This window comes from Mus musculus, chromosome 15, assembly GCF_000001635.26.
Source record: "Mus musculus strain C57BL/6J chromosome 15, GRCm38.p6 C57BL/6J".
Taxonomy (NCBI): Eukaryota; Metazoa; Chordata; class Mammalia; order Rodentia; family Muridae; genus Mus; species Mus musculus.
Window position 1 is genome coordinate 12,403,542 of NC_000081.6, and position 26,740 is coordinate 12,430,281.

The window sequence follows — 26,740 nt, forward strand, 5'->3', positions numbered from 1 at the left end:
GGGCACATCCTGGGCTCCATCTTTAGGCTGGCAAGACTACAGGCTTCGGCCTTAGAGATCACTATAGGTTGATGTCAGAGCAGTGCAGGGGCAAGCTAAGTTGTGAGGAGTGTGTGTGCAGAGCTCACTTGCATCTCTCTAACGAGCTCACTAGCTTCTCATCTCCAACCCAGGGGAAGATCCGATCTGGTCATTTTCTATGCTGCTATAGTGTCTTCTGGGAATGTCAGAGGATGTGGACATTCTGTTGCCTTCTGGGAGCTCGCTTCTCATTTGTACTCTGTGACATGGGCTGTGTTTTGGAATAACTGGTCAACAAAAATCAAAAGATGTCTGGGGGGTGGGGGGAGACTGCCTGGCAGTACAGGGTGGGGGAGAAACTCCATACAACAAGACAGTGCAAATCAGCAGGAAACTGCATGTGTGCACTCCAGACAGCCAATCCAGGAGCATGCTGTGCATTCTGGAACCCTCCAGATGAGTGCAGAAATGTGGCAATGCCCCATGCATTCACCTTTAATGCAACTGCACCAGCCCTACTGTGAGTGATGTGATCTCCCTTTAAAAACCACCCACCATCATCACTGATTCAATTATGGCTGCAAGTTGTATCTTCAAGGACGGAAGCCCTGAAGTGACCATTCACGAGCTTATAATTTATAGGAGCACTTTTAAGGCATATTGCTCAACAGGCTGGAAATCCAGTCCAGCGACTTATGTTTCCCATAAATGAACACATATGAAAAAATAGTATTTAGGAGAATCACCTTTCATAGTGATTGATTTCTCTGCCTCTATTTTGCTTTGTTCTACCAACCTCACAGGATGAATTTCAATCAAGTGAACACATGGCCCATCCATTCTAAGATTGCTCTGCTGGGTCTCTACACTGCTCTGAAACCAGACACCAACAGCACCTGCGGGTTAACTTTTCCTCAGAGAGATAGAGATAAATAATTTGCCCAAGAAGTATTCTGCCTGGTCGGGTCACACTGTTACAAAGAGGCTCCGCCTAAAACCAGGACACTTTTTAGAGTCCAGTTTTAGAAAGGGAAGTAAACCCATATAACCCAGTGGACACTAAGCCTTGAGCCAACGCGACTGGACAGTTGTATCGTTTGTAAAGGTCACTAGAAATATCCTGACATAGTCACCTCATGAAAGACACATGCTGGGCCAGTGTGATGGCTCCATGGTTAAGAGAGCTTGCTGCCAAGCCTAATGACATGAGTTTGAGTCTTGGGACACACATCTGGGAATGAGGAACTGACTCCTCTACTTTGTTTTCTGACCTCCACATGCACTGTGACCCATCTGTATATGGACATGCACACCAAAGTAAGAAAAACAAAGTATATTAAAAGGGAGGAACAAAAAAAGAGAAAAAAACAGGATTCATGCCTTTATTAGTGCTATGTAAAGTTATGTTCACATAAATTTTTTCATAATTGTCAGTATTTACTGACAATTTTGAGTCATGAAAATAAACTCCTAGAATCCAGATCAATATTTTGTAAGATATGTAAACACTCACAGTGAGAAGAATTTCTTTACTATAAAAAACTAAAACGTCTGGGCGTGGCAATGCATACATACAATTAATCCCAGCATGCACAAAGGCAAAAGCTGGCAGATCTTTCTAAGTTAGAGGCCAGCCTGGTCTACATAGGGAGTTGGAGGCCACCCAGGGCTACGCACAGAGAGGAGCAGATTTCTAGTTGCTGAACATTTTCGAGAGCTAGTTTGCTCATCTATAAAAGGATCACTCCAAAATCTCTACTCAATGGGCCTATAATGCTGTTAATGAAACAACTTAAGTACACAGACATGCTTTGTCAATGCTTAAAGTACCATAAAAGACAAGGTGTAGTTAAACATTTGAAAACTTTCGAAAGGTCTAACTTAAAATCGCAGGGTTACTTTACTCTGCATTCCAAGTCACTTGTCTGTTGTGTCTCTGTCTGATAACATGGTGAGCACTTTGGAGAATGGGAAGGCATTCAATTAAGAGCAAGACATGAAATAGCTGCTACAGTGCTCGGTGCTCCCATCAGACTCGTAGTGAGACTGGACTGTCAAATTCTCCGGACGTTTTAAGGCAGAGGAGCTGAGCAAGGAGAGGGTGGTAAGGGTAAACACCTTCTGTAGTTGGACTTTGGCTACTTTGTGGCTTCTTCTTTCTTCTGCCCTTCTCTACCTCCTTTCCACTCTTTTACCCTCCCCACAACACTAGATAGGAGAGAAAAAGGGAAGTGGGGTACCGTTATCATTAGACTGCTTCCAGTTGGTTAGGGACAACAAATTCCTAGGGGCAAGTTTAGTCTACACAGGCAGAATTATCTAAGTTCTTCTTGTTTCTTCTGTATGTACGACTACTTAACTACTGTGAGCCAACAGCAGCCCTAGCATTTATATACTCTCTCAAAAGTTCCAGAACAGCAAACATCACACAATGGCAGAAACTATCTGTTGCCAGCAAAATCACACCTCTGCCAGAGCATGAGACAAATCATAGTCAGCAGCTGTGGCCAGTCTGAAGCAGCCCCACATCCCGTACCTGGGATTAAAATGAAAACATATTCTTAAAAGATTTCTGTGTTTTTAAAAGCAACCAAAATACCAAAATTGTTACTTCAACCCTCAGTCAGCAACAGAAATAGCAAGCTACTTCCCATACATGATCTCTTTTAATCTCCACAAAAAATTGCTTCAAGGTAGGCATTAACATTCCAAGTTTGTTCCAAGCACCCCAGGAAAGTGAAGCTTGGGTCATGTGGTCTGCCCAAGATCATGATTCAGTGCTGGATTCAGGGAAGAGCTAGGGCCCCATGACCTTAGCTGCCGTGCCGTCACATCTTGGAAGGGGACAGACTCTCAAGGAACTCAGGCTGTCACTACAGATCACACCAAGAGACTCTTGCCTACCTTCTTTGAGCCTGCCGTCCTCTGCAGCTGATCCGTTTGGGAAAATGGTCTTGACAAAAATCCCCATCTGGCCACGAACACAGTCTCGCCCTCCAGCAATGCTAAAGCCAAGGCCCTGCATTCAAAGCAGACGACAGTTCAAAGTAGTTGAGTCCAGGCTGGCACTGTAGAATTAACTACAAAAACCCTTCCCATTGGAGTATCTGACTGAGGTATCTTTTCTCCTCAGGTTGGAGTTTAGGTAGGTGACTAGTTTAAAGTTCAACTTACCCTTCCCTGTGTCTCTCCTCAGATCTAGATGTAGTGTGCTAGGCCCATGTCATATTTAGGGAGGGATCTAGAATGCACATTTCTAACATTTGACAGTCTTTTACTCCAAGAGTCACAGTTTCCTACTGAAGGAAGGAATGGCTCTCCAAACTAATTCACTCCTTGCAGGTGCCATATCTGTTTCAATGTTTCCACTTTGTATGACGTCAAAGTGGGTATTTCATTATTTACATAATACCACTTATCTGTGCATTTGTATAATGGCAAAGCCGTGACTGTTACTCAAAAGTGATAGTGGGACCACTCTCTAAGGGTGGTATAATTCTCTCAAAGGGTGAAAAGACTTGGGAACAAAAGCAAAAAGATTGGGGGATCATTTCTTCCACTCTGGTATATATTATCCCTTTCCACGTTCCTTTTTTAAATGTAAAAACCAAAACAAACCAAAAAACGAAGACTGACTGCTTCAGGAATATGCTGCCACTCTCGTGGAGGGCAAAAGAGCCTTTAGGAAATCACCCACCTTGCCTTTCTCTTTGTATAGTCCAATGATGGAAATAACGGATGGCCGAATGAGCCTCCACGGCGATTCCACGTGGGTGGTGCTCAGAGAACGGGTAGACTTCTTCACAATGTGGTATTCCTGAAAGCCAGCACAAGCAAGACCAGATATTCTCATTTACCCCGCTGTGGGCTCTGGCATACGAAGAGACTTTGAAAACCTCAGCTGCCTTTCATGGGAGCAGTTTCCCACCGGTCCATCTGTGGCCCACTGGCTTAAGAGAACATTTACTCTAAATACTACATGGAGCAGAGTCTCCCACTGCTGTGCCTTGCATGCCATACCTGCCCCGTCACAGAGAGCTGCTTAGCAACCCCAAGCACCTGTGTCACTCTGTCCTTAACCATATGTGACAGGTCCTCCTGGAACGGAGTCAGGAGAACAAAGGTGACCACCCTGGGGCTGGTCTGTGTTTGAAGCTCTTTCCCAGGGACTCCAGGTTCCAAATCATGTTTTAAAAGCATCTCAACATTTTAAGCTTAATTCACTCATTCAAAAAACAAAAACAAAACAGAACAACAAAACCCCCCCAAACCAGCAAGCCCATGTTTCTTATAAACTGCAAACCACAAACCCAGACAACTGTTTTTCCACATAAAATACCCTGCTGAGAGTCTGCAACCGTTTCAGCCCTAATCCCTCATATTTGGAAAAATCAAATACTTTCCCATAAGCCACACTTTCCCCTTCTTGCCAGTGGCTCCGACCCCAATGCCCCTTTCATGCCCTCGCCCACGACATTCACGCGTGTATCAGCAGAAGGCATCCCGACAGCATAATCAACAGACTGACGACAGCTAAAGCATGCCTCCAATTCCCTGACTCTCTTAGAATAATAAATGTCTTCTGTGGTGCCGCGATCATAGCACAAGTGGAAAAAAAAACCATACCCATTTCATATTTAATATGAGAAAAGAACCATCACAAAATAGTTCTTATCCCAGATTGTGTCCGCTTCATTCATATGCAGGAATGAGACATCCTCTCCTGCCGGGGGTGTTCTGCATCCCTTGGCAGCTTCGAAGTTATACTGTGCAGTTTGACGGAAGAGCTGCCAGTAACATGGACCGCCCAGACTTGGTCTCTTGAAATAAATGATGTGGGCTTGGCAGAGTTACTACCCATTTACTGAAACCACCGTGGAGAGCGCCAGACACAGCCTGTGGTTTGCCAACCCTCAAACACAAGGGTGCACATATGACCCCCTTGGGGAACCCTTTCTCTGATCACCAATCTCCAGCCCTGCTTCATCCCACCTCTCTCTGGGAAGCCAAAGGCTCAAGTGCTTCATGTGGCCGTTTAAGAGTTTAAAGGGTTCTTCTACACCTCATAGACCTGAGCTATCTAATTCACTACCCGCTGGCCACCAGTGGCTCTATGTTTGGAATAAGGCTCATTAAAATTAGAGTGCGCTCCTCAGCTGCATTCACAAGCTGAGTTAGAGCTGCCATCTTGGATGATGCTGACATAACCCCGTATGCCTACACACAAAGTTTTATTGGATAGCTCGACACTGGGCAGCACTTTTAGTGGAGGAGGAAAAAAAAAGACCGGTAGGAGAAGTCCCACCTGGGTGAGAAGAAAAAGGTCTGAAGAGAAGAGAAAGGACAATTTGAAGATGGGAAAATTCTCTGCTAAGACTTTTCACCCCAGCATGAGCTTTCTGATCTCTAAGGCGGACATCAGTGTGTCTGGATATAAATATGGGCAAGTTTCCTCAGGAGACAGAAGAGAAGTTGCCACGTGCGTGCGAGGGCCTCGGACACGAAGAAAGAAAACCCTGGTTTCTCTCTCACCCTAAAGCAGCCAGACAGTGAGGTTCTACAACCACTTCCTGGCCTTCCCCATTCCTCTGAGTCCCGATGGGTTATTCTGAGGAGGACACAGACCTGGTTGTCTCCTCCTGTTGCTGGTCCAGGTGAGTTCTGATAGACCCTACTCACATCTTTAGCCTGATGCTTTCCAAGTGATTCCCTTACCTCAATCTGCCTTGGAGTGAATCTGACACAAAATAACCTGATCAGCACCTACTTTGAACCCCCACTCCCCCCCCCCCACACACACCGTAAAGTGCAACAGACAAAAACAAGGACAAACCCCACAAATACTTGATCTTGATATTAGGGACTATAACCTTTTTTTCTCAGATTCTGACTATATAACCTTGAGTAAAAGATTTAGCCATTTTGAACTTCAGCTGTTTCACCTTCAGAGCAGTCATAACACATTAAAAGTAAGGTCCAATACCCTTAGATCTGCTCCTATGAGTCCCAGAGTGTGACTCTTAGGGCTACCTCTGCTGCTAGCCTCCTCTTCCAGCCCTGTTTTTCTGCTAGGCCTTGAGAACGCCAGTGAGCCCTCATATGGGTCACGGCACCAGGACTCAAGGAACCCTAAGTTTCCCTGGAAGCTGACTGTCTTAGTCAGGGTTTCTATTCCTGCATGCCCAAGAAGCAAGTTGGGGAGGAAAGAGTTTATTCAGCTTACACCTCCATACTGCTGTTCATCACCAAGGAAGTCAGGACTGGAACTCAAGCAGGTCAGGGAGCAGGAGCTGATGCAGAGGCCATGGAGGGATGTTCTTTACTGGCTTGCCTCCCCTGGTTTGCTCAGCCTGCTCTCTTATAGAACCAAGACTACCAGCCCAGAGATGACACCATCCACAAGGGGCCTTTCCCCCTTGATCACTAATTGAGAAAATGCCTTACAGCTGGGTCTTGTGGAGGCATTTCCTCAACTGAAGATCCTTTCTCTGTGATAACCCCAGCTGTGTCAAGTTGACACAAAACCAGCCAGTACACTGAGCTTATGTCCAAGTTGGTTATGTCCAAGTTGGTTGTTGCCTGCTGCTGAGTTCCCTGTGGTCCAGGGACGAGATAACGGAGGAGGAGGAACCGCTATTCAGAGTTGCAGAGCCAGAGTTCCTGACAGGAACAGGCTCTGTAATGCTAATCTCTTCCTTTAGTCCTCCATGGTGCCCCTGATCCTGGCTGTTTGTGTCATCACTGGAGAGCAGGTAGGACCCCAGGCATGGCATAGGCACACATGCTCACAATGACCCACACAGGACGCTCCTAGCAAATAAGCAATGCTGGTTTGCCACAGACCATGAGACGCCATTGTCTCCTGGCAGTGGAGAGTAATTCTTGGTTCCAAAACACACAGCATGAAAAGTTACGGACGGAGATCTATTGAGAGATTATTTCCCTACTTTCTTCAACTATCGAGCTGGCTTCTTTGTCATCTTTCTGGGTAGATACCACACACATTCTCTCTGTGCTCTGGCTCTTACTCTCTCCAGGACTAAATACGAATGGCCCTTATCAGCAGTCAGCTCTTCTGAACAGGGGCTTATAGGGGTCTTTGAAAAGAAATAAAATGTGTGCATACACTTTCACACACACGATTCCCCCCCCACACACACACACACACATACAATCATGGAGACACAGGGATTTGAAATCTGTACTTTCATCTCTAACCAAGCAATGGTGGCTATGAGTGAAGCAGAGGCCCCATCACCCCAGGATTAACCTGTGATGTCCCACCACCCCAGGATTAACCTGTGATGTCCCACCACCCCCAGGATTAACCTGTGATGTCCCACCACCCCAGAATTAACCTGTGATGTCCCACCACCCCAGGATTAACCTGTGATGTCCCACCACCCCTGGATTAACCTGTGATGTCCCACCACCCCAGGATTAACCTGTGATGTCCCAGTAGAATCCAGCAGCTGGGGAAGAGAGTGCTTGCGGCCATCTCGGGAGACCTCCAGCATTCTGATCCGGGGGTCCCCATTTCGTACCATCAGTTCATTATATTCTTCAACAGACTCTAGGCGGTGGACACCTCCTACAACAGAACATGGTGGGAGCATGGGTTGATAAGGGACGAGAAGAGTTAAGAGAACGGATGGGCCTAAAGACCATATTCATAATCACTGATGGGTTTAGAAGGCCTGAAAACGTACCAAGGGTCAAGTTTTTCCAGTCCTATCACCAGGTTCTGCATAACCTTGTTGTGTTCAAAGATGATGATGCTGAGCTACGAAGAACCTGGGAGTTTCTGAAGTGACAAGGTAGCTGAAGGAGCAATGTATGCATTAAATCAGATGCAGGGTGCTGGGGACAGCAATAAACTGGGGAGGGGGGCAGGGGCATGTGGTCTTGTAGTAATGGCTGGACATCATTTTATATTTGCATGGCTTCACTGACAGATGGGTGCTTTTATTCCGTATACAATTATAATAGTGGTTTTGTTTTGTTTTGTTTTGTTTTTGAGAGGTACAGTTGACACAGGTCCTTGCTATGCAGCCGAGCTGGCCTGGAATTCTCTTAATTCTCTTGTGTCTTGTGACACCAACCTCTGAGTGCTGAAATAACCTAAAATACTAATGCCTGGCTTAGTAATGACTTTCTAAATAACCCTTTTTTATTAATGTTTAGTAAGTATAACTTAAATGTGCATAAAAGTACCTGAGTGAATTCCACATGACCTCTAACACAGAGATCAAAAATCACTCACTACAGCCTCAGAAGCCCCCTCTGTTCATTTACTAAACGCTCCTCACCCAATGAGTAACATGATCGTTACTTGAAACACCACTCACCAACTCTACCTATTTTTGAACTCTATATGAATGGATATGTACTTTTTCTGTATGGAGCTCCTTGTTCTTAACATATATATCTCTATTTTGTGTGTGTATGCTTGTGGGGGCACATGTGCCATGGTGTGTAGGTCAGAGGACACCATGGAGGGGTCGGTTTGCTCCTCCCACTATGTGGGTCCTGGGAATGGAACTCTGGTCATTAGGATCAGGGGTAGAAACGTTTATTTGCTGTGCCAGCTTGCCTGCCCTTAACACATTTAATTTGTGAGACTCACCACACCGTGTGTGCTGTACACGGTTTTGGTTTTGTCTTCTGCGGGCTGTAGCTTGCTGATCAAGACTACAGCTACCAGGGGCTGGCGAGATGGCTCAGTGGTTAAGAGCGCCGACTGCTCTTCCGAAGGTCCCGAGTTCAAATCCCAGCAACCACATGGTGGCTCACAACCATCCATAATGAAATCTGATGCCCTCTTCTGGAGTGTCTGAAGACAGCTACAGTGTACTTTCATATAATAAATAAATAAATCTTTTAAAAAAAGACTACAGCTACTGTATTCTCACACATGCCTCCTGTGAGTGTGAGATAGCCCGATGACATGCCATTGTGGAGGTGCTGGCTCCTGGCATCTCTTCCTTCTGCAGCACTGTGACTGCAGGATAAACTGTCTTCCCCGCATCGTCCCACTCTCTAGGAGGCCAGGATTGTGGCTGATGGTAGAGGATGCTAGGATCACACCATGGCTTCCAGTTTTCATTCCACTGACAACGGATGAGGTCACACTTGGGCACACATGGCCACCCGCTACTCCCTTTGGTAAAGTACCTGTTTAGTTTTCCTGTCCATTCTTGAATTAAATCTTTCTGAATCCTAGGACGTTCTTTTTATTTTAGTATGTGAGGTTATGAATCCTCTGTGGGATCTATGAATTATAAATATTTTCTCCATATCCGTGCCTTATCTTGTCTCATAGTATATAACACAAAGAAGCTATAATTCTAACAGTACGACACAGTTACTTATGTTTCAAGGCGTGTAGAGTGTGTTTATACAAATAAAAAGGTATAGTTTTGTTTCTAACATTTTAGGTATTATATAGTCTATATTTGGCTGCCTTATTAAGACACCCTGACAACTTAGAGGGCATGGCTTTGTTTTGTTCATGGTTCATCACGGCAGGGAAGTCACAGGGCAGGAGCTCTGTCATATCACATTTACAGTCAGGAAGCAGAGAGCAACAAATGCACGCCTGTTAGCATTCAGCTCGCTCCCTGCCAGTCCAGGACCCAGCCTACAAAATTGTACCAACCCATCCAGGATGGGTTATTCTACCTGAGTTAGGTATACTCAATAACACAATTCTCTCACAGGCATGCCCACAGGCCAACCTTATCTAGATGATCGCTCATTTAGAATCCCTCCAGCTGATTCCAGATCATGTCAAGTTGACAATTAAATCTAACTATCGTGGGTGGCCGTAATATTACTATGTGATATAATTAATGGGACCACACTTGTATATGGCTACCCACTGTGAACCAAAATGTAATTTTACAATCATGACTGCAGATCAACTTTCATTTTTATAACTGATGCTTTTGTAACCTATTTAAGAAACTTTTGCAATATATATGTATATATGTGTGTGTGTGCGCGCGCCCGCGCGCCTGTATTATGCATGTGTGTGTGTTTGTCTGTCTCTGTGTATGTGTATGGGGTGTTTGCAACCCAGGCACTCTACCACTGACCTATGCTCACAAATCTATAATGATTTAAAAACACCTAAGTTAGACTATGTACTATTGGAAATGATAGATCAATTACATACAAATAAAGCTAAAATCACTATTTCTATATTAAATACAACATATCACCTATGTGCTTGCTTATATGTCATATATAATTGACATATTACATATGTCAATTCTCTCTTTAAAGACTTATTTTGAATGGTGTGTACTTGGGTGTGTCTGTGTGTAGGTATTCACCAGTGGAGGTGCCTATAGAGACAGAGGTGTTAGATCCCTTGGAGCTGGAGTTATTGGAATTATGGACTTATGCAAATCTCCCTATGTGGGTTCTTGGAACTGAAATGAGGTCTTTTGTAAGAGCAGTATGTGCTATCAATCTCTCTGGTCGGTTCCATATACTGATTCCTCCCCCCCCCGCTTTGGTTTTTTTTGAGACAGGGTTTCTCTGTGTAGCCCTGGCTCTCCTGGAACTCACTTTGTAGACCAGGCTGACCTCGAATTCAGAAATCCGCCTGCCTCTGCCTCCCGAGTGCTGGGATTAAAGGCGTGCGCCACCACTGCCTGGCCATATACTTATTCTTTAGTGAATTGATTTCTCCTGAGCTGTGTAATGACTCATTTGATAGTGTCCAATTTCCATCTGGAAATTTCTCTAAAAATTTTCATGGAATAAGGAAAGGATAACAGTAGACTTTTAAAAGTCACATGCTGCTGAGTTTTTGAGCAATGATATGGTGCTGATGTAGTTAAGGGATGTCACTTAAGGCTCAGCTTTTCAAATGCTAAACATTCACTGTGTGAAAGTGGGCTTTTTCAAATGTCTGAAACCCCTTTGCAGCCAAGGAAAGCTTTGCATTTAAAAAGATCACAAACTTATGAGGTTAACACGGATAAGTCAAAAGTCCTGAAGTTAAAGGAGGTCCCTGCTGGCAAGAGGAGAGGCAGGCAGCGAGAAAAACCTGGGCTAGCATATTTGAAAAAACATTCTGTGAAATGAAAGATGTTGTTGCTTGAGTCCTTCTGGAGCCAGACTGGGCAAAGCCCTCATGGAAATGGCTGGAACAATAATTCATAACTTAGTAATTCATGGGCCAGATTAATCTTTCTTGGCACGCTTACTCATCTGAAAAAAGATTTACTAGAAGAAAATCCCTTCTGAGTTGACCGGGAGGCACCTGTCATCATCAGGAGAGAACCCACAGACGGTAGCACCCGCTGATAACACCCTAAGATGTGTGGATCCGCAGTGACTCATGCAAGAGGAACATGAAACAAACACCCAGATCTGGAAGGCAGACCCAAGAGGATCCCATGGAAGCCAAACCTCCCAGGCAGGGCTGGCAAAATGGCTCACTCACATTATTGTTCTTGCAGACGACCTGAGGCTGGGTTCCAGCACCTGCATTAAGCAGCTCCCAGCTTTCTGCAACTCCAGTTTCAGGAGGGCCCTTACCTCTCTCACCTCTCTAGGCAGATACACATGTATTCATATATTTTTTATTTTTATTTTAAATTTGGGCTAGAGAGATGGCTCAGCGGTTCTTCCAGAGGCCCTGAGTTCAATTCCCAGCAACCACATGGTGGCTCACAACCATCTGTAATGGGCATCCAATGCCCTCTTCTGGTGTGTCTGAAGACAGCTACAGAGTACTCATATAACAAACAAACAAACCCAGATAACCTGGGAGACCATAAGACAATGCCTTTAATCCCAGCACTTGGGGAGGCAAAGGCAAGCAGAACTCAAGAGTCCCGTGTACAGAGTGAACTCCAGGACAGCCGTGGCTACATAGAGAAACCCTGTCTCAAAAAACCCCAAACCACACAGACTCCTATAATGCAAAGGTCTTTAGAGTGAAGCAGTTCACAGCACTGTGAAAGCCCTGTTCTCCGAGTTTCTTTAACATGTCTCCAGGTTAAGCTGCCAGCCTCCTCTTCCTACCCCCTACCGCATGAATGCGTTCTATCCCGCTGGCTGCCAAGGACCTGTCCACCTCTGTACTCATTTCCAGAACTGAGAATATAAATATCACGGGTTTACCCAACTTTGTGCACACCACCATCACCTCCCACCTCAACAGCCTGCAGTCCTTCCCCTACGCACACTTGCCAAGTTTGGCTAGACCAGATCATTATTACCGTCAAAGATTAGCCTCTCAAATAAGAGAGGATTAAAAACAGTTGCCCAAAATATCTTTCATTCTCCCTGACTGCCTGGAAAAATCTCCCACTCTTCTCCTCCACGTCTAGACGACTGGTCTCCAGGCTTCTTTCTACCAGGGCTTCCTTTATCCTGCTGTTTCTGAATGCATCTACCGGCACACAGTCCAGAGACTTCCGGCTGCTCTGCTGCTTGAATGTGTATGTGCATCGTCTAAGCAGCCACCAAGCGTACGTGCGGGTTGCCTTCCCAGGAGACTGAGAGTTCTCACGAAGGCCTTCCTGTCTGAAGCCATTCAAACATCATTTTCCCCTCTTGAGAGGGCAAAGAGGATAGAAACATTAAGAATGAACATGAAAATCATGACCATAATATTAATGGCTTCAACAATACAAACAATGGGTGCTTCGGAGGGAAGGGCCCATGGCTGGCAGGCTTTGGAACAGCAGAGCTAAACACATTCTCCCATGAGTCTTCCAAAAGGCTGGGCTCATAGAGGACTCACATTTCCTGGAAGAACATGGGCACAGTGTGATCCTCCCTCACAGATGAAGAAGCTGAGGCCCATAGAAGACACTGGTCCCACATCCCTTGTCTCATGGATGGAGCTGGAAACTGAACCCAGTTCTGGCTGATACCTGTGCACGCTTCCTCCCCTACCCCATGTTTCCCTACCACAGGCTTGGATCGCTTGAGAAGGCGAGATCCCCTCGTGGCAAACAGTGGCCCAACCCTGCATTGGTTATCAGCTAAATGTGTTCCTGGTTCCAAATTGACAATATGGACACGGTTTGAAAAACCAGACATCTAGAAGGTCTCTGAGACACTTGCCCCACCCCCATCTGAATCCAGAACGCCTTCCACACGGGAAGTCGGTAGGAAGAACTGTCTGGAACGTAGGTCCTATTCCTGGCTCCTACCCAATGACCTTTGGGATTTCCTTAGCTGCTTGGACCTCATCTATAAAATAAGGAATGTGACAACAGAGGTTTCAAAGGTCCTTGCGTCTCTCCAGAACTTGGAGAGCCTCCCTGGGAACTGATTATACAGGGTCGATCAACTCTGGCAAGCTGACCACTGCCTCTTTTCTGCACACAGGTTTAAAGGGGCCTCTCTCAGAGCTCCTGGTGGGGTGCTGCTTGTCGCCCTGAGGTGAGAGCCTTCAGAGAGTCTCTGCAGGCCTCTCTCCCAGATGCTAGCCCTTTCTGGCAAAAGTCAGCCTCTACTGCTCATTTCAACACGATGCCGCCTAATCATTCCCATTGATCGATACAAAATAACTCATTTTTGCAAATGGAGCCTTAAGGTATTCCACTTCATGGACCCATGCTATTTATCTTCTCTGAGAATAAAGACAGAAGGCCAGGTGACAGGGGCAGGTACTCTTGGCTCCCCCTTTCCTCCCCAGGGATCTGGGTGCAGAAGAAAACAATGGAATGGGGGACGTTAACAGATAATGCCTTGTGTTGAGTGTCTTTCTGTGGGTTAAAAATAAGACTTGGGGGAGCGGGGGTAGCAGCAAGATAGCTCTGTGGTTTAAGCACTCACTGTGCAATCCTGATGACCTGAGTTCAAAGTAGAAGGAACGCAATCAAGCCCAAATTGTCCCCTGGCTCCGTACTTGTGCCACAGCGTGCACAAGTCAAAACCTCATTACTTATAAATGACATACACACACGTCTGCAGAAATAAATAAGAAAGAACGAAAATAAATAAGTAAATGATAAAATAAGAACATTACTCAATCTGTCAAAGACAGGGTAGCGACTCTCTCGGACAGCTGTTGGAATGGAAGTTGAGGGAAGGAGGTTTAAAATGGACTTAGGGTACAAGGCTACCAACAGCTAAGGGCTCAAAGCTAAGTTCTGCCTCCCTTTCCAGATGCTTATGAGTGAGTAGCCAGAGTCAAGCTAACTACTAGGCCAGTAGGTGCTGTGCCAGGAAGGAGCCCTTGACACATTTGGAGACCATAAAAAAGCTTTAATACATTTTTAAAAAGATGTATTTGTTATTATATCTAAGTACACTGTATCAGATCTCTTTAAGAGCCACCATGTGGTTGCTGGGATTTGAACTCAGGACCTTCGGAAGAGCAGTCAGTGCTCTCACCTGCTGAGCCATCTTGCCAGCCCTAATACATTTTTTTTTAAATGCAGGGAAAGTTGAGCATAATAGTAAGTAAGGAGTAGACAGCAATGAATTCAGTCTATATCTTAAGTGTACATGTGCTACATGCATGTGTGCACACACATGGGTGGGAGTATGCACATCCACAGGTGTGTAGAGGCTAGAGGTTGACAGTAGATGTGTTTCTCAATTATTCTGCACCATTTATTTAATTTACTGTGGGTGGTATACGTGCACACGCATGCAGTATATGCATGTGCATATGGAACCAGCCAGAGATGAATGCTGTCAGATGTTTGCTATCTACACATTGTTTCTGTACAGTATATCCGTGTGTGTGTGTGTGTCTAGTAAAAGGCCAGAGGTTGATGGCAAATGTCCTCCCTTTTGCTCTTCACCTCTGTTTTAAGTTCAGGTCTCTTACTAAACTCTGAGTTTGCTGTTTCAGATAGACAGGCTAGTCAGTAAGGCCCTGGGGAATTCCCCTGTCTCTGCCCAGTGCCAGGGCTACAGAACTGTGTCGCTCCTGGCTTTTACATGCGTACTAAGGAGCTGAACTTAGTGCTCGACCCACTGAGCCACCTCTCCAGTTCCCAGAATGTAATTTTGTATGAATGCCGTCATAAAATTTTTTATTTTATTTTATTTTTGTTTTTTCGAGACAGGGTTTCTCCGTGTAGCCCTGGCTGTCCTGGAACTCACTTTGTAGACCAGGCTGGCCTTGAACTCAGAAATCCATCTGCCTCTGCCTCCCAAGTGCTGGGATTAAAGGTGTGCGCCACCACTGCCCGGCAAAATTTTGTTTTTGAGGGAGACAAAGTATCCAACAAAACAGAAGTGCCAAGGACCTCTGAGAGTCCTATGGGTCATCTGCTGTCTCCCCCAGAGCACAGGCCAGGCAGTCTAAGGAAATACCCAGGGCGTGTAAATCATGGATTCTATCAGTTCTGAAAGCTGCAATCTCTTTCACTATTTCTCCTGCTTAGCTGAGATGAGAACTTGATGTGAGATAAACCCTTTGCTATTTGTTCTAGTTGGCTGAGGACTTTTTGGGGGGCATGGGGCACCTGAGAGTCGACTCTGAAAGGGTTACCTGAAACCTCATCAAGATAAATGAACCAAACATTCAGGAAATGGAAGTTTCAACAGATACACAAATGCTGACATGCACTTTGTTGGGCTGCTAGGTTTAACGGAGCTGCTCTTCCAGGGCCTGCCTCGCCAGTGGAAAAACAGTCCTGAGGTTTTAAGGAGATAAAGGGCTCATCTCCCTAGGTGCAAGGTTAACCCTCTGCAGAGGATGAGGCAGGAGGACTGTGATTCAGGCCAGCTTGGGAATCACAGCAAGCTGAAGGCCAGTCTGAGCATAGCACCCACTGCTCTCTCCCCTGACGGTTTATACTGTTAATGGGGTCATCCCCTCCCTCCCCATGCCTCCCCTCTCTCCCCTGTTCCCAAGGCTGCAAGCCTGTCTCTTTCTCTACCAGCAGGAAGGCTTTCCACTTACCTGAGAGTCGGCTCTTGAGTTTCATTTTACTGTTGCCCTGTTTGGGGCTTTCCAAGTTGTTCCCTTTGGATTCCTCAGAGCTGCCTACGTCTTGAGACTCTTCTGACCCGAGCATCTAAAAGGCAGAGCAAAGAGCTGAAGGGAGAGGCGAGGCCTCCAATGGGTGGTTATCTCAGACAGACTGGAGCAGCAGCAATACAAATGTCACATGAGAGAAAAGGAACAAAGTCCCACCCTTCAGGTCACCCGTGTACAAGGAACTGGCAAGGTCCACCAGGGAGGTTTCAGACGGGAAAGGACCCCGGGGCTGTTTCCATTTCTCCTGGGAAGAACCTGGTCAAGGTGACCCCAGGGTAGTGAGTGGTGAGGCTAGATTGAGAGTCCCAGTCTCCTGGTTTATGGCTCAGGGATTTTTGTATGGTGCAAATTGCCACAAATAAATCAGAAAGCCAAACCTGTTTCTAAGACATCGGTTTATGTCAACAACAGACGATGTATGCTCTGGAAATGTGGTTTTAGGGCATTTTTTGCCATTATGGAAATACCGAAGAGTAATCTGTGAGGAATCCTTAGATGATCTAGACCAATCATGGGGGGGGGGGGCGCTCTGGACAGTCAGGAGACCAGCACAAGGTAGAAGGCTTTACAATCATCTTTTAATAGAAGAAGCTAACTCTAGCTGGGCTGTGGTGGGGCGTGCCTTTAACCCAGCCTTTGGGAGTCAGTGGTGGGTGGATCTGAGATTAATGTGCTAAAATGAGGATAAAAGCATAGTATAGAAAATATGCAAATGAGTAATATGGTCCTTTATTGTCAGGTACTATGGGCTGCATATAACGACATATGCTGGGTGTTTACATCTAGTGGCACAGGCTTAGGTCAATATCAACATACGTTACGCTGCAGTGCCACTAAGTTGGAAGTTTTCAGTGCTGCTGTAATCTTCTAGGGCTTGCCTCTGCGAACGTAGCCCACTGATGGCTGAAATGCTATGTGCTACGTGTGCTACTCGAGTGTATTTCTCTCAGTCGACCCACGCTGTTCCGTGTGATTCTGAACTGTCCAGGTTCTGTGGAAGTGTCAGTCAGCTCAAATGTCTGTAGGCAGCGTTTGCCATTTGATTCCAGGAAGGGACTCGGAGAAGATGGTCCCAAAGGCCATGGTGTCAGGTGTCCCAGAGATGCCAACCATGCTAAAATGTACTCTGGTAGACTGAACAGCAGACTTGGGTATTTGAGAGTACTTCTTAATGGTCGGGGAGGCATATGTACTAGAGAGACAGCTCAATCAATAAAGGGCCTCTCATACAAGCCCCAGGACTTGAGGTCAGATCTCCAGCACCCATGTAAAGAGCAGAGAGTGATGGCCGGAGTCTAAGCCCAGCATAAAAGGGAAGGAGGCAGGGGCTAGGGATGCGAGTGAGGATGGAGGTGTGCAGAGATGGAAAGGTCTTAGGAGTTTTTTGAGAGATGGTGTCTCAAAAATTAATGTGAATGGGCTGGAGAAACCACTCAGTAGATAAGGGACTTCCCGTTCCTCCAGAGGACCCGAGTTTCGTTCCTAACACCAAGTTTGTAGTCTTACAATAGCCTGTAACGCCAGATCCAGTGAACCAACCCAGTGCCCTCTTCTGGTCTCTGTATATCCACATGCATATAACAGGTACATAAGAATAAAAATAAATCCTGAGAAAGAGGAAGTTGGAGCGCTATTGAGGAAGACACCCGACATCAACCTCTGGCTTCTACAAGCATGCGCACATGTGTAAGCCTGCATGCATGCACTTGTATGTACGCCTACATGAAACTTACATCCCCCACTAAATTCAAGGAAGGATAAATTTAAAACTTATTAACTATACCAAATAATATGCTACCCAAAACAAACAAACAAAATAATATGCTACCCTTTGGAGCTTTTTCTTTTGAGGTAATTTTAATATGAGGGGGAAAAACTCATATTAAAATAGATAAGCTTCTCTCATATTTACAAAAAAGGAAATAGAACTATAACTATTGATATTATAAAAATTAATTAGTTTAAAGGATATAATATCAATAAAAATGGCCTGTGTGCCAACAGTACATAGGTGGGAAATGGGTAAAACATTCCATAGCGAGATCAAAATAATCACACATCTGCAATGAAATTGATGGAACACGTGAAAGACTTCAATGAAGTGATGATGTAGTATTGAGATGAATTATGAGATGTAGCGAGGGAGAGAGCCATGCTATACCCATGGATGTACTTTTGTAATTAAAAACCAGTGAACTAATTCTAAAAAAGAAAAGAAGAAGATAAGCTTCATGCTAAGAACTGAACACAGGACATGTGTGTATCTAATCTAGAGTGTAAGCTATAAAAAGCATTTAAAGCTAAATCCCAAGCGAGCTGTCTTTTATGAGGCGACTATATCAGCTTTATATATTATCTGTATGTTTGACAACTCCCTTTCTTCTTTATGATAAACTATCTTCTCAGATAAGAATGAGGAATAAAGGATCAGAGAACAAAGAGATGTGGGCAAAGTTTTGGAGGGGGCATTGGGAAGGAAAATGAATCCTGTCATGGTCAACAGCGATAACGAATGTGGCTCACTAATTTACAATGTCAGGGACTGGTGGGCGTCCAGGGTTAGATCACAAAGGGAATCCTGAGAGTGATTTTATAGGTTCTCCTGGCCTCAATGAAAACCCAGTAAAAAGAACCATCTAGGGCTGGAGAGATGGCTCAGGGGTTAAGAGCACTGATTGCTCTTCCAGAGATCCTGAGTTCAGTTCCCAGAAACCACATGGTGGCTCACAACCATCTGTAATGGGATCCAATGCCCACTTCTGGTGTGTCTGAAGACTGCTACAGTATACTCATATACCTAAAATAAATTAATTTTTTTAAAAAGGAAGACTGTATAAAAATCTACTAACTAATGACAATAATAATATAATAAATAATCAAAGGAAAACAATAACAAATCACAAAAGAAAAATCACTCTTATAAAACAAAATAGATAAATCTAGCTTTTTAAAACAAACAAACAAACAAAACCCCAAACCAAACAACAACAACAACTACAAAAAGAACCATCTAGACTATAGGAGACCAAGAACCACGTAAACAGGGGTCATTCAGAGAGATGAAGAAAGTCATGGAAAGAGGCAACTCCACTGTGAAGAGCAGTTCCCAGAGGTAGGCACAGGCTCATAGTTCACTTAAAGAAAAAGGTGCTCTCTGTCCACCAAGTCCCTGGTGGCTTTGGGGCTATTGAATGGATAGGGACCAAGACCAAAAGCAACAGCCAACTGGGCAGAGAGGCTTGTGCCAAGGAAGGAAAGCCACTCTGAGACCTGTTTCTTGAGTTAGGGACAACTTTTTTCTGTTCTCCTCCATCATTCCAGCACAGCCCCACGCCTTTCACAGAAGCAGAGTGATTCTTGAAATGACACATAAACTCCTGAGTCTATGAGAAGGGCCTTTTCATGGCTGCCCAGCCATGGCAGAGACCTCATCTACTCAATTCCCAGTGTCATATTTACTCCGTGTGATGGTTTGTATATGCCTGGCCCAGGGAGTGGCACTATTAGAAGGTATGTCACTGTGGGTGTGGGCTTTAAGCACCTCATCCTAGCTTACTGGAAGCCAGTCTTCTCCTAGCAGCCTTTAGATAAAGATGTAGAACTCTCAGTTCCTCCTGTACCATACCTGCCTGGATGCTGCCATGTTCCTGTGTTGGTGATAGTGAACTGAATCTCCGAACCTGTAAGCCAGCCCCAATTAAATGTTGTCCTTATAAGAATTACCTTGGTCATGGTGTCTGTTCACAGCAATGTCACCCTAACTAAGACACTAGGATACTGCTCCTTTTATCCTAAGATACTATAGCTAAAGCAGTACTAGATATGAACAGTCAACATGTACAAGTGTGTGGTTCATTTACTATGTTTTTTTTAATACCATTTCATTTTTCCAGCAAATATACATTCCAAGATAAACAGTAATGCTCACCTGATAGACGAGAGAAGAAAACAGAGACTCTTAAGTAATACTGGTTTGCTTATAACATTCAAGGCCTACAACAGATTGCATGGGAAGGATGAATCTGAAACTAGTCCTGACTTACAGGAGACCACATGCACTAAATCATATCTGGACATGCCAAGGCAATGCCATGAGCCTTCATTTGCAGAAGCTGAGGGGCAGATTTCAGGCAGATTTTAACACAGAGGTCAATCGAGGCTTCAAGGAGAATATTTTCTCTGGCCCGCAATCTCCCAGCACAACAAAGAATGAAATGAAATGAGCCCTAGTTTCTAGGGCTCACAAGTTGTGAGATTTCTTATGCCAAAGAAATCTTATGGTAAACTGTAGCTAAAACAAGAATGGGTCTAGATACACCACAGAGCACTTTAAAGGCCATACCACTGACATGAAGACAGGAGTGAAGACTTCTATGAGAACACTTCCTGGAAGTGTTAGCCTAGGGATGTTAGCCCCTTTCGTGGTACCATAACATGATGCTACAGGGGTTGTCTGTATAAAGAAAACCTTGCTGGGTGTGGTGGTACACACCTACAATCCCAGTACTCCTTAGGTGGAGACAGGGGGATCCAGAATTCAAGGTCTTCCTCAGTTATATAGTTAATAGTCCTTGTTACTGTGGATGCTGGAGAATCCAATCTTGGGGAGCCAGTACCTGGTGTCACTTGCTGTGCACATGACCAAGCAACCCTTCTAAAGGTCTATTCATAGTAAATAGCCTGGTGCAAAGGTGACAAGGTCCTATGAAGGTTTAAGCACCTCTCATCAGGCCCTCCCTCCCAATGACCACACAGGGCTAAGATTCCAACACTGGCCAGAGCAAAATGTTTCGGTTTCAATAGACCATTTCCTCCCCTAATAGAAAACTGGTTTGTCACACTCTATGGCTCAGAACCCAATGAACAGGAAGTGGGCTATGGAGACACATTAGCTGTAGATTCTAGCAGGAAGCCGTGTACAAAGCGCTGTACTTTTTCACGACAATGAGCCTCCCCTTAGTCCTGAGCAATAGTCAACAGACAATAGTCTGGAAATGCCTGCGCTAAAAGAATCCTTTTGCTGGGCCCATTCACTCCTCCAAATTTGCAGAACAAAAAGGGCCCTGCTCTGAAAATGGCTTTGTAGCTGTTCTAGAAGAAAACTAGCCTGAAGTTCTGGAAGGTGTCAGTTCAGTCTAGCAGTTAATAGGGTGTACAATCATGAGAAGTTTATAATTCGTGCAAGGCAATGCTATTATACTCTTGGAATCTAATAGAACTTTCCAGACCCTCGTCTATCCTACCATCTGTGAAATTCTCTGTTAAAAAAAAAAAAAAAAAAAAGGCAGTTTTAGCTTCAGGTGTTGCAGGAATGGAGGTGGGCAGAGAACCCAGCCATGCACATCCTGGTTGCACATTTTATTAGTGATATATGCCGAATCCTGTGAGCATCAGTGTCCCCATCTGAGATATGGCACTGCAGGGGAGAATTCAACTATGTCGATTTCTGATTTATGGAGGCAGACTTCCCTTAAAAAGCCACACTGACCAGCTGAGGAAGGAAAAAACGAGGGGGAAGGAGAGAAGAAAGAAGACAAATGAATGAACAGGAGACCACTCAGGACACCAATCAGCAATCAGATGTGAGTGGAAGGCTCTGACCCAGGTGGAATCCTAAAACTAAAAGCTGGGCAGCAATCCACTTTGCATAGAGACCCCGCCTCCAAGCTCGAGCTGTGCACAGGGGCGTTGTGGTCCTCCGGAGCAAGAAGGGCTGAGGGGAGGGACATCACGGGGCAAAGTGATGGTTGCAGGCGTCCACTGTGGGCTGATTCTGAGGGAGATTCCTAACGGCAAGGGATGACTAAGTCAAACTTGGTGTTTGTCAGAGTCACTGACTCACACAGTGCTTAAGACCCAAGCTTAAGGCAGCAATGCAAGGGCGGCCTCTGGAATACCCCACTGCCCTACATCAAAGCGGAGCGGCTTGAAAGGAAGCTAGACCGAGTTGTAGGGTTCTCAGTTCTCCTGTGCCCTCCCCGGCCCCCAGTTTCCCTGTGATTGATAGGAGGAAAACAGAAGCTTCCCAGGTGGCTACCAGTGAGGGAGGTTCATGAGTGTGCGTGTACCTGTCCCACCCAACAGATAATCACCCACACGGGAAACGTGTGCCATATACTGCGGGTTATTGTGCCCATGATCCATGAGTGGAGTGCTGATGCCTGAAATAACCGACCGCATTTACTTTGAAAGGGGCAGGATTCGTTTGTAACAGTCATCTAGGGTTAAAGTGAGGTCGCAGGGAATGCACTAGCAGGGACCTAATGCGAATCTCTAGGGTGGTGGAGGGAAGGTTTAGTTATAAGAACAAAACAAAATGCACACAGCTCAGGCTCCCCCTCCCAAGGTAGGCTTTAGGGTATCTCTAGATTTGAGGGCTCATCATGGTGGCATGCACGGGACAAACTCTAGACTTGTCTTAGTCTCCCATGCACAGAAAGTTAGCAGGTTTAATTTGAGAATAAGCAGAGACAGAGTGCGAGTCATACCGCCATATTTAGAAATTGAAGAGAAGCCGCCATATTTAGGGATTGAATATGGGGGAGGGGGCTTGTTTTTAAACAAAACCTCAATTGTTCAGTTTTAACAGTGAAGACTAGGGAGTCAGAAGCCCCGGTGTAAACCAGCTAGCACAGAGAGGCAAGGAAAGCACCAAGCTGGCCTTCTTCCCCAGCTGGTGTCCCAGAAGCAATGCCCACCTCTCACGCAATCTCAAAAAACAAAACAAAACAAAACAAACCTCCTTCAAACTGAGTGCCCCTTCCTTGTACTTCCTGTATGTCTCTCCCTTCATTCTCCTGGTTTTCTCTTATTCTCTCTTTTTTTTTTCTTAATAATCCTACGTTCATTTCTTGTCAATTGGTCGCTTGCTCCTCCTCTTGACCTATAGTTGACTTCATTTAATCCTATTTACAATCTTCAAACAGAAAGTTCTTGAATCAAAGGTGTGTGCTAAGGCCGAGCCACACCACAACTGAGAACAGGTTTTTCCAGTAAATAGCACAATCTCCAGGTTCACGGTGTGATCAAATATCCTGCAACTGAGACTGCTATCCAATCACCGCAAACCTAACAGCTAAGAAGGCAGTGGTCATTGCAAGTGAACTGAAACAGGAGAACCAGGCAGGCTTGCGTTCAACACCAGGGACCTGAAAACACACTGTGGACTTCCATCAGAGTAGTGGTGGTAGAGAAGAAAAACTAAAAGAAGACATGAGGATTAGCTACTGGAAGGGGAACATTTTCTTTGAAGATGGGCTCTGAGAGAACAGATTGAGCAGTAGTGAGAAGTTTGACGGAGGGGCTGGGTGTACTCCAGTGCCAATCTGAGGGAAGAGGATGCGAGTCTGTAGAGTGTCCATCTCTCTAGGCCCTTCTGCACCATAGGACTTAGAGAGGGAAAGGGGACTGATATAACAAGAAAGCCCTGACCTGGGACTGAATCCTACACCCCTGAAACCTAAAACCCAGCTGTGCTACCTTTAGCAAGGGTCGAAATTGCCTCTGACCCCAAAATCACTTGGTTTCTGAAGAAAACACTTTCAAAATGAAGCAGAACATGTCAGACTTTTTAAAAACAGTTCTCAAAATTGTCCTAGGAAAAACAAAATACCAGAAACAGATTTTTTTCTGGAACAAACACCATCTCTAGGTTAGAGTTTGTCCCCCATTTAAACTTCAAGGGTACAGGGCTAACAATATGATGCAATTATTGGCTCATTGACATCTCTCTGGAAAGTGAAGAATGTGAGACTAACACATCCAACATCGTAGGAACTGAAGAAGCCCGAGTGTTTCACGGGAAGCAGTCTAGTGTATGCATGTCAGAAAAAACATCTTTATTTTTTCTGACTACCACATCAAGAATCTTATTAGCCAAGATGGAGCAAAATAAGACATAGGAGAAAACAAGGAAGGCCATTAACTAAAAACAAAACAAAAGAAAAAAACTCAAAAGGTCAAGGAAATTGAAATTGAAATTTAGATGACAATTACTTTCAATTGATTCTTAATTTTCTTAGGTTATAGTCTATGAAGGGAGTTAGGTTAGTTGGCACTCACTTGATTATCATTATTGCATTGACATTTTTTTTCACCGTGGAACTGCCAAAAAAGCATTATTTTTGAATAAGACAATCCATGAGTGCCCAGATTCCATTTGTGGGAGCAGAGGAAGCCACTCAGTGCTATCCAGGAATCAACCCTTTGGGTCCATGCTAAAGGCTACCATGTAGTGATGCTCTGTAGCTGCTGTTCAAAGCACGTAAGAGATCTCCCTAAATGCACTGTGACTCATCTAACGTTTGGCTCCCGCAGCCCCACAAACAAACAGCACGACTTTTATCTCCAACTTTCCCACTGCACAAGAATATCTGGTCCCAAGGAAGATCTCAGAAGGAATGGTCACTCTCACTCCACCCTGGGCTCTTTACTGTTCCCAACACTCAGAAAAAGAGCCTAAGAATCTGCAGATGTGACGGAGCACAGTCCAGCTCTCCTCCCCGGGGAAGCTGAGCTGCTGCACCCACTGCTCAGGATCCACAGGAGAAAGCAACGTGACTTCCCTTTCATGCTTCAGTCACAGGAACATGGCTTTTAGGTTGCTAAATGAAGCCCATTTTCCAAATCTCTGGGGCAGATGTGTGAGTGACTGAAAGAGAACCAGATGGCCATCAGAGAGGCCAGGACTGGAAATGAATAACCATTCATACAGAGGGAGTCAGAGCAACAACACACACAGACATACACATACACAGACATATACAACCAGACACATACGTATACACACAGGCACACACAAATGTATGCACACACATAGGCACACACACACACAAATGCATGCACATACACATAGACACACACAAATGCATGCACACACACACACACAGACAGATACACACAGACACATGCATGCACATACACATACATAGACACACACATCAGATACATATGCATGCACATACACACACACACAAATTCACAATCACACAAAGACACAGGCACACACACAAAATTTAATCAGCACCAAGTGGCAAGGAACCTGTGACTTGCATGCAGAAATTACAAAAACTCTACCACACTGCTGGACCATTGCTTTCCCATGAGAATAGCTTGGGACTAAAGAGAAAAGCAGCAGACATGGAGAGACCCATTTGTTATTTCTGCGTGCTTTGGTCCATGAAGAACATAGGAAGTGTACACAGCTCAGACACCCTCAGAGGCAGCAGGGGGAAGGGCAGCTGATGTCCATGGAGACATCCAGGCTGTGACTCTGCAAGTGAAATAATATCAACCTTGTTTTGAATGAGTCTGTTCCAGTTTCCACCCATTCCTCACCCCCTTTCTCCTACACCCCCACCCAGCAAATCTAAAGGGGCTTAAAGGACTGTGTTGGGGACTATTTAGATGATTTCATGCATACAAAAATTAGGGAAGTTTCTCGGTTCCAGAGAAAGCTGTGGTATATCTTACAGACCCCGGAACTTCATCGTCATTAGCCTTTGCGTGATCCTCTTATGGGAGGTTTGTATGACCTGCTTGAAAAAAGGACAGTATCCTTAGGGTCTTTGCATTCTTTAAGTGCAGACATGAGTGTGTGGATGGCAGGGAGGACTTGCACGGCCCTCCTTAGTGCACAATTCAAATGGTGGCAGACGGGCACGCCAACATTCTCAAGCAAGTAAGCTTTGCTCTTGGCTGGCCCTGTCCCTCTGACCGTGCGGGTGAGAAAGCCTTGGTATCTGGAGCTCTTTTCTAGATTTTTCTACATTTCTGGACTGGGAAGAGAAGGGGCTCCCCTAAGGGTCACTCCTCAGCAGGAGCTAGTGGGCAGCTCCCACCCTGACAGATCTCTGACAGCACAACCATGATAGCTTTACTCTCAACTCACAGCGACAGAACAGTGTGAATGTCTTCTGTGTGTGTGTGTGCATGCACAGAAAAATCTCAAGATGGTCAAAAAGCATGATAGAAGGCATGATGTAAGAAAAGATAAAAAAAAGAAAAGAATAGGCTAGGCAGAAGCTGGGCCCTGGATTTAATTGGTAGCATTGCAAAGTAGGTAAATAAACAAAGAAACCAATATATTAGTAAATGGCATGTGAGGGGGCAAGCAGGTGGTGTGGGAGGGGCAAGCAGGAGGCATGGGAGGAGCAAGCAGGTGGTGTGGGAGGAGCAAGCAGGAGGCATGGGAGAGACAAGCAGGAGGCAAAGCAGTAAAGATGCAGATGAGCTGTGAAAGTTCTCTAAGCTAGCAGCACTGGTTCACGTGAACTTGCTCCTGTAAAAAAAACCTCAGTCTCCTGTGGATTGTGATACTAGACAAAGCTTGTTCTGACTGGCCATGATCCATGAAGGCTTAGGTAAAGATAAGAGCATCTGTCATTGTGGTCGGCTCTGCATCACTGTTAAGTTCCACATACAGTGCCCTCAGGGTCATCTGCTGCCCTTCACTGACCACCATGAGCTTTACTCTGAATTCTGGGAGTTTCTGGGAGTTCTGAGTTTACTTGGTTTGACTTCAGACCCGTAGTCCTAAGGGCATGCCTTTAAGAATCCAACAAGAAACTGTAGACGTGTAGGCAGAGCCTACAGGAAACAGCAGGAGAGGCTGGCACTGGGGCCACCAATTCTCACCCACAGAGGGCCTCAACAAACTTCTGCTGGAGGCTGAACGTTGTAAAATGCTGATGATGGTTGGTTTCTTGGTGCACTGGCAAGTCCTCTGGTTTAATTATTGCCTGTGCT

General features: G+C 45.2%; 1 protein-coding gene across 17 annotated transcripts in view; it reads right to left on the reverse strand.

The window, feature by feature from the left end:
* Positions 1-26,740, reverse strand: part of Pdzd2 (PDZ domain containing 2) — a 380,258-nt gene that overhangs the window by 43,831 nt on the left and 309,687 nt on the right. For all 17 annotated transcript variants that reach the window (XM_006520163.4, XM_006520165.4, XM_006520167.3 and 14 more), the window contains 4 exons: positions 15,917-16,031; positions 7,467-7,612; positions 3,719-3,838; positions 2,926-3,040 (listed from right to left, as the gene is read on the reverse strand). In XM_006520163.4, the coding sequence (XP_006520226.1) occupies positions 2,926-3,040; positions 3,719-3,838; positions 7,467-7,612; positions 15,917-16,031 (496 nt within the window). The remainder of the gene's footprint in view (positions 1-2,925; positions 3,041-3,718; positions 3,839-7,466; positions 7,613-15,916; positions 16,032-26,740) is intronic.